Below are 12,897 nucleotides of genomic sequence, written 5' to 3'. Positions count from 1 at the left end.
TTCTAGGGTTTTAAGATGTAGTGTGAGTTCATTTATTTGTTGGTTTTTTCTTTTTGAGGAATGAACTCCAGGAAATGAATTTCCCTCTTAAAACTGCTTTCATTGTGTCCCATAGATTCCGGTATGTTGTGTCTGTATTGTCATTTATCTCTAAGAACTTTTTTATTTCCTCCTTTATGTCTTCTGTAACCCGTTGATCATTCAGTAACATACTGTTCATTTTCCAGGTGATGCAGGATTTTTCCTTCCTTCTTTTATCATTGATTTCCAGTTTCATTCCATTATGGTCAGATATGGTGCATGGTATTATCTCCACACCTTTATATTTACTGAGAGTTGCCCTATGGCATAATATATTGTCTATCTTTGAGTAGGATCCATGTGCTGCTGAGAAGAATGTGTATCCACTTGATGATGGTTGATATATTCTATATATGTCGGTTAAGTCTAGGTTATTGATTGCGTTATTGAGTTTTATAATTTCTTTGTTCAGCTTTTGTCTAGAGGATCTGTCCAATGGCGAGAGCGGTGTGTTAAAGTCCCCCATAATTATTGTGTTGTGGTCTATTTGACTCTTGAACTTGAGGAGAGTTTGTTTTATGAACTTTGTGGCACCATTGTTTGGTGCATACAAATTGATAATTGTTATGTCTTGATGGTGGATGGTTCCTTTTAACAGTATATAGTGTCCTTCTTTATCCCTTTTGATTAACTTAGGTTTAAAGTTGTTTTTATTCAATATGAGTATGGCCACTCCTGCTTGCTTCCGAGGGCCATGTGAGTGGTATGATTTTTCCCAACCTTCACCTTCGGCCTGTGTATGTCTTTTTCTATCATATGAGTCTCCTGAAGGCAGCATATTGTTGGATTTGTTTTTTTAATCCAGGTTACTAGCCTATGTCTCTTGATTGGTGAATTTAAGCCATTAACATTTAAGGTTACAATTGAAATATGGTTTGTACTTCCAGTCATGTTTATTTATTTATTTATTTTAGTTTGGCTAGTTTTTTCTCTTTTATTATTTTTCTCCCCCTTTACTGAGATACCTCCCACTGTTAGTTTTGGGAGCTATTTTTCAATTCCTCTTCTTGTAGTATTTTGCTCAAAATGCTTTGCAGTGCTGGTTTTCTGGCTGTGAGTTCTTTTAGCTTTTGTTTATCATGAAATATTTTAATTTCATTGTCAAATCTGAAGCTTAATTTTGCTGGATACAGTATTCTTGGTTGGAATCCATTATTTTTCAGCATTTGAAATACGTTGTTCCAGGATCTTCTCGCTTTCAAAGTCTGTGATGAAAAATCAGTCGTTAACCTAATTGGTTTACCCCTGAATGTAATCTGCCTCCTTTCTCTCGCAGCTTTTAATATTCTCTCCTTGTTCTGTATGTTAGCTATCTTCATAATTATATGTTTTGGAGTTGGTCTATTATGGTTTGGGATGTTTGGGGTCCTGTAGGCTTCCAGGATTTGGCAACCCATTCCATCTTTCATCTCTGGGAAGTTTTCTAGGATTATTTCATTTAATAGGTTGTCCATTCCTTTTGTTTGAAACTCTGTGCCTTCTTCTATCCCAATGACTCTCAAATTTGTTTTTTTTATGAGATCCCATATCTCTTGGATAGATTGCTCGTGAGATTTAAGCATCTTTTCTGTGTTGACTATATTCTTTTCAAGTTGATAAATTTTGTCTTCATTGTCTGATGTTCTGACTTCTACTTGATCTAGTCTATTTGTAATATTCTCGTTAGAGTTTTTAATCTGGTTTATGGTTTTCTGCATTTCTAGGATTACTATTTTTTTAATCTCTATCTCCTGGTAAAGCTTGTTCTTTGCAGTTTGAATTTGTTTGTTTAATTCGTTTTCAAAATATACTTTCATTGCTTGGACTTGCTGTCTCATGTCTTCTCTAATATTCCATTCCATCTGAGTTAGGTATGCCTTGATTTCTTTCCCTGTCCATGTTTCTGATGCTTCTAGGCCCTCCTGTAGATTTAAGTTGTCCTGCATTGTTTGTACTCCTTTTTTCCCTTGTTTTTTTCATGTTGTTCACGTTACTTTCCAGCTCTGTTTGACTGCTTTGTAACTCTCTCCTATACATTTGTTTTGGCTTTGTATATCTCTGTTGTCTCTCCTTTGTGGTGGGAGATTATGCCTAGAAATGTTGGGCTTTATTGTACTTTAAAGCTGATTCATTCAATTCATAAAAGGCTTCCAGGTTCTGTATGCATATAGTGATTTGTTGTTCATTCTTAGGACTTTATGTTTAGGTTAGGTGCTATGATGGTATGAGGGTTAATATGTCTTGGCTACTTTAGAAGATTGCTCTACTGAAGGTGGATACTAACAGGCAATTGGATCAGGGTGTTGGTAGTAGCTAGGTATTTAGGAGCCCTATAGACAGCCTTGAGACATTCACCTATTTTCATTTAGACAATTACATGTAATGGAAGACGTAATGCTTGGGATGAAAGTTGAGGGGTAGGGGAATGAAGGTGCTCTTAAAAAGAAAGAAGGAGAGAGAGAGAGATAGATTAGAGGAGAATGAAAAGAACAATAAAACTTGAAACGGGAAAGAAAGAAAGAAGGAAAAGGGGAGAAAGGAACAGAGAGAGAAAGAAGAAGAAAAAGAAAAAAATTGAAGTCTTAGAGATCCATTTTCTTCTCTTCCAGTAGGCGGAGCTGTGCCCTCCGGGGGAGCTTCTGCCCTCTACCTGCCGATAGCAATCCCTGTAAGGCATCTCCTGGGAGTCTCTCAGACTTGTCAGTCCAGAGCTGTTTCACTTCTCCGGCCCTTCCCCCCCCTTCCTCCTGTCAGCCAGCCAGCCATGTCCTGTTCACCAGAAGTGGTTCCCCAGAGATCTAGTTACACTTGCAGTCCCACCGCGTGTTCCATTTAAGCCCCAGTGCTGCGGTAAACTGGCGGCTAATAACTTGGGAGTCACCACTGGTGATATGGGGGGTTGGGGGTCGGGGATCCCCTCTGCTTCCCTACAGACACGACCCCTGAGAGATCCCTGAAGTTTCCTGGCTGCTTGTATCTGGATGGGGAGGGAGTCACACACCTGCTAAAGTGGATTCTGCCGGGAAGGAATTCTGTCGGCCCGAACTCCGATGATGTCACCTCTCTGCTATGGCAGGCCCCAGGCTCCTTGCAGGAGTGTCCGAAGGGAGGGGTGGGACTGGTCCATCCCCAGTTGGCCTCAGCTCCCGGCTCGCTAGTTCATGAAGGCTTGGCTAAAGACCTCTTCCTGCCAAGCTGCATCTCGGAGGCTAAGGGGGCCCAGTCATGTTGGCTGCGGGTGGTCGGGCCAGCAGCCGTGCCACGGTGCTCGGACTGCGGCTGGCGGATCTGGACCTCTGTGTCTCATCTCATGGCGGGGATTAGCTCGTCTGGGGCAAACTGTCACTTCAAAAAATTCTAGTAGCTCCCGGCCAGTCTCTCTTCAGCTGAATTTTGCTAGGAGATTCTCCGTTGGTAGAATCTAAGCGTTATCTATGCGTCTTTATGACCCCATCACTGAGGGGGTATTGAAAGCGCTGCCTCTCTACCCGCCGCCATGTTGAATCTCCCATTACCTGTATTCTTGATAATTGCCATTCTGCCTGGAGTGAGATGGAATCTCAGTGTAGTTTTTATTTGCATTTCTCTAATTGCTAGAGATGTTGAGCATATTTTCATATATTGTTGATCATTCGTATTTCATCTTCTGTGAAATGCATGTTCAGTTCCTTTGCCTATTTATGGATTGGGTTATTATTATTATTATTATTATTATTAAGCTTTTTGAGTTATTTATATATCCTGGACATTAATGCTCTATCTGAGGTGAATATGGCAAAGATTTTATCCCATATCGTAGGCTATCTTTTCATGTTATTGATTGTTTCCTTTGCTGTGAAGAAGCTTTTTAATTTGATGCCATCCCATTCATTGATTTTTTGTTTCACTTCTTGCACTTTAGGAGTCTTACTGAGGAATTTGGTTTCTAAGCTGAGATGATGGAAATTTGGTCCTACATTTTCTTCTAGTAGGCACAGGGTCTCTGCTCTGAAGCCTTATTCCACTTTGGGTTAATTTTTTCATGCTGGCATTCTTAATGATTACCTACTTATTGGATATTTGGGAGAAACTGAAGTAAAATATGAAGCTTGGGTTTATTTAGTGGCTTCAAAAGGCAAAGTTGATAAAAACAACTAAAAATTAGAGATATAGTTTTGGTATTATAATACAATAAGTTGAAATAAAATAGATGAGTGAACCCCATCATCAGAATCATCTTCTCATTTCCTTTGCTTTGATCTCATGGTCAGATATTATGTTCTAGAAATTCTGTGCATAGGAATCAAAATGCCCCTAAATGGTTATGATCACTTCAATAGATGCAGAAGAATCATAAGACAAAACTTAACATCACCTGATGATAAAAACTCTCAATATATTCAGTATTAAAGGAATACACCTCACTGTAATGAAGGGCTTATATGATAAGCCCACAGCTTATCATGAACAATAGTGAAAAACTGAAAACTTTCTTCCCAGGATAAGGGAAAAGGCAATGATTCTCACTCTAGCAGCTTCTATTCAACATACTACCAGAAGTCCTAGATAGAGAAATCAGGCAATAAAAACAAATAAAAGGCATCCAAATGGGAAAGGAAGAAGTAAAATTGTTTGTTTGCAGTTGACATGACTTTATATATAGAAATCCCCAAATACTCCACCAACACTATTAGAACTAACAAATGATTTCAATAAGGTAGCAAGATACAAAATCAACATACAAATCAGTTGGGTGTTTGTATGCTAACAATGAATTATCTGAAAAATGAATTAATAAAATAATCCCATTTATAATACCATCAAGATAATAATATATTTAGGAATAAATTTAACCAAGAAGGTAAAAGATTTGTACACTGAAAGCTACAAAACACTGATCAAAGAAAGTGAAAATGATGATAAATAAATGGAAATATATCCTCTGTTCTTGGATTGGAAGAATTAGTATTCTTAAAATATTCATACTGCTAAAAATGATCTATAGATTCAATACACTTCCTATCGATATTCCAATGGGCTTTTCACAGAAATAGAGGGAAAAAATCTTAAAATCTACATAAAACCATAAAAGACCCAAAATAGTCAAAACAGTCTTCAAAAAGAAGAATGAAGATGAAGGTATTATATTTCCTGATTTCAAAATATATTACAAAGCTATGGTAATCATAATAGTATGGTACCATCACAAACGCAAACATACAGACCAATAAAACAGAAAAGATAGCTAAGAAATAATTCTGTTTTTACAGTCAACTGATCTTTGATAGGGTTGTCAGGAATACTCAGTGGGTAAAGGAAATTCTCTTCAATAACTGGTGCTAGCAAAATTAGATATCCACACATGAAATAATGAAACTAGACACCTATCTCACACTATAAACAAAAATCAACTAAAATTTGATTGAAGGCTTAAGTTTAAGATCTGAAACTATTGGGCTGGGGATGTACCTCAAGCAGTAATGCGCTCACCTGGCATGTGCAGGGTGCTGGGTTCCATCCTCAGCACCACATAAAAATAAAATAAAGATGTTGGACCTACTGAAAACTGAAAAATAAATATTAAAAAATTCTCTCTCTCTTTAAAAAAAAGATCTGAAACTATAAAATTACTAGAAGAAAACGTGAGAGGAAAACTTTACGACATTGGTCTGGGTAATGTTGGGAGTTTTTGTTTTTGTTTTTGGATATGTTCTAAGGCACAGGCAACAAGAACAAACATAAACAAATGCCATCACATTAAACTAAGAAGCTCTGCACAGCAAAGGAACAGCAGAGTGAAGAGACAATCTATAAACTGGAAGAAAATATTTGCTAACTATGTATCAATATCCAAAATACATAAAGAGCCGGGAGTGGTTGCGTGTGCCTGTAATCCCAGTTACTCAGTAGACTGAGGCAGAAGGATCACAAGTTTAAGGTCAGCCTGGGAAATTTGGGAAAATCCTGTCTCAAAATAAAAAATAAAAATGGCTAGGGAAGCAGCTCAATATATAGCATCCCTAGGTTCAATCCCCAGTATGTACCAAAATTTAAAATATATTATGTGTGTGTTTATAAACAGTAGTGAAAGGACCTGAATAGACATTTCTTGAAAGAAGACCGATGGCCAATAGGATATGACTCAACATCACTATTAGGGAAATGCAAATTAAAAACTCAATGAGATATCACCTCACACCTGTTAGAATGGCTATTACCCAAAATAAAAAAGATAGCAAGTGTTGATGAGATATAGAGAAAAGGAATTTTTAAACACCATTGGTAAGAACATAATTAGTCATAATGGAAAACAGTGTAGATGTTTCTTTAAAAATTAAAATAGAACTTTCATATGATCCAACAATTTTACTTCTGGGTATATATTCAAAAGCAATGCAATCAGTACCTTGAAGAAGAGATATGTGTATTCCCATGTTCTTTGCAACATAATTCAAAATAGCCAAGATATAGATCAACCTATCTATCAACAGATGGATGGAAAAAGAATATGTGGTTTAATATAATACACACTCATGTACATACAAACACACTACATAATGGAATATCATTCATTCATCCTTAAAGAAGGAAACACTGACAATTGTGATAGCATAAATGAAACTGGTGGGCATTATGCTAAGTGAAATAAGCCAGCCACAGAAAGAATAGATACTGCATGATCTCATTTATATGTGAAATCTAAGAATGTTTAATTCATTGAAGTAGAATAGAATGGTGGTTGCCAGGAGCTGGAGGTTGGAGAAGTGGAGTAATGTTGATTTTTTTAAAGGTACAACTTTTAATTTAGACAGGATAAAAAAAGATCTAGGAATCTAATGTACATCATGGTGATTACAGTTAATAGTATCAGACTGTATACTTGAAATTTACTAAGAGAGTAGATCTTAAGTGTTCTTAAAAATTTTAATGAAAGGTTAATAATCTTGAGAACTGTTTGCTAATCTTGTTCCCAGAATGTGCTGTCCCCAACTGCCAAACTGCAGAATGTATTCCCTCACCTGGTTGCAGGCAAACCGCCCACTCGCCCTGACGAGTCAATGAACTTCCCTCCCTGCCCTTTCCAAGGAAAGTATATAAGCTCTGCTTAAGCTGTTCTCAGGGCTCTTTGCTCTATCTCTCTTTGCTCTAGTGAGCTCTGAGCCCCAGCATGCTGGTCCCCAAATAAACCCTTTTGCTGTTGCATGAGAAAGTCTCTTGGTGGTCTCTTCCTCCGACGTTTCGCCGGTCCCTTACAAAATGTTCTTTAAAAAATTTTTTAGTTGTAGAGGGACACACAATATCTTTTTTTATTAATTTATGTTTTATGTGGTGCTGAGGATCAAATGAGTGCCTCACACATGCTAGGCAAGTGCTTTGCCACTGAGCTACAGCCCCAGCCCCTATCTTCAGTGTTCTTACCACACACATTACACACACACACACACACACACACACACACAAACACACACACAAACACACACACACATACACATATACACACAGTACCTATTCAAGGTGATAGACATGTTAATTGGCTTGGTTTTGGTATTTCATTATGTGTACATATGTTGAAACATAAAATTTTTAATACATAAAATTTTTACGTGTCAACTATATCTCAAGAAGTCTGGGGGAGAAAAGAATGTAGTATGTGTTGTGTTCTAGAGTCAACTAAAAAGTTTATTTTTCTTCCCTGTGTATTGTTACATCATCAACTTGATATACAGTGAGGTTTTCATTTCAGTTTGTTTTCAGGTTTTTAGGGAGCGATTTCTTTTCAAATATTTTATGTAAGTATTAGTGTTGAAACATTTAAGGGCTTGGAATGTAGCTCAGTGGTAGAGAGCTTGCCTAGCATGCATGAGACCCTGGGTTCAATTCCCAGCACCACAAAAAATAATAAGTAAATATTTTAAAACACTTTATAATTACTAAAGTATAAGTTATGTAATAAGATGTATTGGGAGATGTCTAATTCCCATCTCTCTTCCTTCCTCACATTCTCTTCTTTTACCTTTTCATTAAATTTGCTTCATGTTTTCAGTTTTTTCTCTCAAATATAAGAAAATTCATTTTTATATTGTATGTTCTCCATTCCTTATAAGAGGTTATATTATATACATTGTGTTGTGCCTTGCTTTCATTTCTACTTAACACTACATATTTGGGTTCACTCTATAGAAATAATTGGTCATTTTCTTTACCCCTTTTACAGCTGCATAGGACTCCATTTTGCTTATAGCATTCAAAGCTCAGTCAGTATTCAACTGACAGAAATTGGAATTATGTGGCTATTTTTCTATTAAAATAACAATATAATATGCTACCATGTTATTTTCTATTTTGCCAGTAACTTATTGAAATTCAAAGATGAATGTATATTCCATTTTTCTTGCATTTGCATCAATGATGATGATGGGGTTAGGATTCTCTTATGTCAAATGGGAGAGAGATTTTCCCAGATTATGCTCTAGCCTTAGCTCTCAAACCTCTTTCTTTGGGGTTTTGTTTTGTTCCAGATAACAGTACTCAGCTAACTTCCATATCCTAAAACATTTCTCATAAATATTTAAAATATTAGTTTCTGAATTCCATCATGAATAAATAATAAATAAGGGCTGGGGATGTGGCTCAAGGGGTAGCGCGCTCGCCTGGCATGCGTGCGGCCCGGGTTCGATCCTCAGCACCACATACCAACAAAGATGTTGTGTCCTCCGAGAACTAAAAAATAAATATTAAAAATTCTCTCTCTCTCTCTCTCTCTCTCTCCTCTCTCACTCTCTCTTTAAAAAAATAATAATAATAATAAATAAACATGAAAGATCATGTTTATGACGTTTCACAACTTGAATTGGCAGAAAAATCTAGGAACCCATGTCAGTTTGTACTCTTGTTTGTTTTTTAAAAATTTTTCTTGTAAAACTGAGTTTTGTCATATAATGATATCTTACCTATGTTCCCTCACAAATAAAATATCTATGTATTTATTCATTTACTGTTGCTTTTTTAATGATTATATATATCCCTACCTACTTGATAGGTAATAATGGCTATAGTTTTTATAAACAATAACTTCAGTTTTAATGTTTAGTTTGTTATACACAGTTCTCTCAATTTTTAAATAAATCCTGTTTAATAATAATATTCAATTCTCAGAAATGTATTTCTCTTCCACAACTGTGGAATACATTTTATTTTTTGATGGAAAGAATTTTAAATTTTTAACATTTTGATCCAAATATAGTTTATTATAATTTGTAATATGAAATGTAGACCCAAATTTATTATTCACCATACCAACATCCTATAGGATCAACATTATTTAATAATAGTGTTTCCTTTGCCTGTTGATATTTCCTTCTGCTTATTTGGTAAGTACTTAAAAATTAGATTTAAGAACTCATAAAAGTAACTTTGAATTTTACAGATAATTTCATGCAGTTTTAATTTTTTACAGATTTTTTAAATCTTCAACACAGTGAGATAATTTTCAAGGTAATGACTTTCAGTTTTGTTTATTCCAAAAGTTCAGATGCCCTTGGAATTTTTTACTGACACCATACCAAAAGTTTAAAAGTAGTATCAAAGTATTCTTTAGTTGTTTTGTTATGAAGGTGCAAATCTCTATAAGTAAAGTTTTTTCTTGACTTTTGAGCATGGTTTTCCTGGAACATATACTAAGAAGAAGACATTGCAGGTATTCTTGGACCTTCCCATTCAAAATAAGACATATTTTCTCATATTCTTTTAGATGAAATGGCCTTCCTTAAAAACTTCCTCATAGCTTCTATAACTTCTTTGTTCCTCAGAGTGTAGATGAATGGATTGGCCATCGGAGTAATAACACAGTAAAACAGAGTCAAGACTTTGATAAGGTCTTGAGAACCATCCCCTGAGGGCTGCATATAGATGTAGATCCCAGGCCCATAAAACAAAGACACCACCAATAAGTGCGAGGAGCAAGTGTTGAAAGCCTTAAGTCTCCCAGAAGTGGAAGGGATTCGAAATACAGCTCTAGCGATGTAAGTATAAGAGATAAGAATCATGGAGAGGGGACCCATTATCAGGAGGGTGGCCACTACTGCTAAAATAATCTCATTGATTGTGGTGTCCCCACAAGCCATCTTAATAAGACCAGGCAGCTCACAAAAAAAGTGGTCCAGTGCCTGGTTCCCACACAGGGGCAGCTGGAGTGTAAGTGTGGACTGCAGCAGTGAATTAGCCAGACCAGTGAGCCAAGCAGTGCTGGACAGCTGTAGGCAGAGCTTATGATCCATGATTACAGAGTACCTCAGAGGCTTACACACGGCCACATAGCGATCTAAGGCCATGATACCTAGCAAGATACATTCCGTGCAGCCTAGCCAATGAAATATATAGGCCTGGGCCATGCAGCCTATATAAGTGATGTTCTTGTTGGGCCCCCCTAAGTTGAACAGCATTTGAGGTACAGTTGTTGTGGTAAAACAGAGATCCAGAAAGGAAAGATTGGTAAGGAAGAAATACATGGGATTTTGGAGTTGGGAGTCTAGTTGAGAGACCAGAATAATAGCAATGTTTCCCAACAATGTGAACATATAAGACACCAGGAGGACAAAGAAGAGAGGAAAATCCAGCCATGGATATTTGGTAAGGCCCATAAGAATAAAATCCACTGGAAAACTTTCTTTCATGTGCTTCATTGAATTTTGAAAGAAGAGACCTGCTAGAATCAAGAAAGAAAAGGGTGATATTAAAAATTCTGAGTTGGAAAAAGTTCGGTAAACACTAGGAAAAATATATGTCATGGGGGAGAGGTGGTATATAGAAATCACAAAAATAATATTGAGTAGAATAGTTATTATAATTAGCATTGTAAAGAAATATTTGGGAAGTTTTTTCAATACAGAAATTGTTTCACTTTTTTTTTTCTAAATCAAAGCTCTATGCAATAGATTAGTGGATACTAGTTGTCATGTCTTTTCTTTTTGACAAAACAAGCCAGTGGAAGGTGGCCAGTGTATTATTCTCCAGACAGTTTAGTTAATTAGATGCTCCTATCCAGGATTAGAACCTAGTGAAATCATGTAGAGGAATGAAGAGAGCGAAAGGGCCTGTCATAAAATCAGAGCAGCTAAATTCCTAATAATGGTTCATGATGACAATACCAAAGGATGTGTCCTACACAGTCCCTTCCTAGGGTAGGAGCTTGTCTATGTCTTGCTTCTCTTTATTTCTAAATTTTTTTACCAAATTTTGTTCTTCATTCTTCCCATTGATTCTGTGAACTACCATTCTTCTGATATTTTATTTCTGCTTATGTTATTAGTATTACATTCCTCATTGCCAACAAGACAAATACAGAAAGTGGTACAAGAAAGTGAGTTGAAATATTCTCCAGGTGACGAAGATAGAAAAGGACTCTAAGAATTAGAATGAGAACTGACGAAGATAGAATAGGACTCTAAGAATTAGAATGAGAATCTATAGGGCATCCAGAGTATTTAAGATAACCCACCCTCCACCTTCCCCTTGTAGCCAAGGCAGTCTTCCCTTTGATCTGATAAGGTCATTTTGCTTAAAATTCTATACCTCTCAAGAAAATAAAAAGAGAAGCCACATACTTGGAAAATAATATCTGCAAAAGACATATCAGACAAAAACTGTTACAAACATACAAAGAATTCTGAAAACTCAATAATAACAAAATAGACAGCCTGATTTTAAAAACGGGCCAAAGACTTTTATAGACACTTCACCAAAGCAATACAGATGGCAGATAAGCATATGAAAAGATACTGTACATCATATGTCATCAGAGAAATGTAAATTAAAACAGAAATGAGATACCAGTGCAACTTATTGAAATGATCAAAATTCAGAACGCTGACACCACCAAATGCTGGTGCAGATGTGAAGCAACAGGAATGCCCATTCATTGCTGGTGGGGATGCACAATGGCACAGTCACTTACAAGATAGTTTGGCAATTTCTTACAAAACTAAACATAATTTTACCATATGATCTAGTAGTTGCTTGATTTTATCCAAAGTTGAAAAGTTATGTTCACACAAAAACTAGCACACAGATATTTACAGCTGCTTTATTCATACTTGACATAACATGAAAATAACTGAGATGTTCTTCAGTGGGTGAGTGGATAAAAAACTATCATCTATCCAGACAATAAAATATTAAAATTCAGCACTAAAATTAATATACTATATGAAAAGACATGAAGGAAACTTAAATGCATATTAGTAAGTGAGAGAAACCAATCTGAAAAAGGCTACATATGGTATGATTCCAACTATATGACATTCTGTAAAGGACAAAACTATGGAGAAGTAAATTATTCAGTGGATGAATAATTGGAGCACGGGGAATTTTTAGGCAGGGAAGCTAATCTATATAATCCTATAATGGTAAATACATGTTATTATAAATTTTTTCAAACCCACAGAATGTACAACACCAAAAGCAAACCCCAATGTAAATTATGGACTTTGGGTAATGATGATGAATCCATGTTTTTTCATCAGTTGTAATAAATGTACCACTCTGAAGGGGGATGTTGATAATGGGGAAGTCTATACATGTGTAGGGGCAGGAGGACTATGGGAAATCTCTACCTTTTGCTCAAACCTAAAATTCCTCTAAAAAATAAAGTCTGGAAGAAAAAAGGTTATTCTTACTCACTGAGAGGAATATAGGCTAAAAGGAAGCCAGTTCTCCTCAAAACCCCCTCCATAGTAAACAAGGTTAAAACCCTCCAAGTAAACAAGATTAAGTTCTAGGAGGCATTGTCAAGGTCAATTAGAAGACAATCTGAGGAAATAACACATTTTTTAAAATTGCAGGATTTTACTAGTTTAGGGC

The 12,897-nt window shown here is 36.1% G+C and overlaps 1 protein-coding gene across 1 annotated transcript; it reads right to left on the bottom strand.

Annotated features, from left to right (window-relative positions):
• Window positions 1-9,776: 9,776 nt before the first annotated feature.
• On the bottom strand, window positions 9,777-10,712 carry LOC113200960 (olfactory receptor 2B11-like). The gene has a single exon (XM_026414561.1). The coding sequence runs from the start codon at window positions 10,710-10,712 to the stop codon at window positions 9,777-9,779; it is 936 nt and encodes a 311-aa protein (XP_026270346.1).
• Between the last annotated feature and the right edge of the window lie 2,185 nt (window positions 10,713-12,897).

Source organism: Urocitellus parryii, chromosome 8, assembly GCF_045843805.1.
Source record: "Urocitellus parryii isolate mUroPar1 chromosome 8, mUroPar1.hap1, whole genome shotgun sequence".
Taxonomy (NCBI): domain Eukaryota; kingdom Metazoa; phylum Chordata; class Mammalia; order Rodentia; family Sciuridae; genus Urocitellus; species Urocitellus parryii.
The sequence above is the reverse complement of the archived record's forward strand: the minus strand, read 5'-3'. Positions and strand labels throughout refer to the sequence as shown.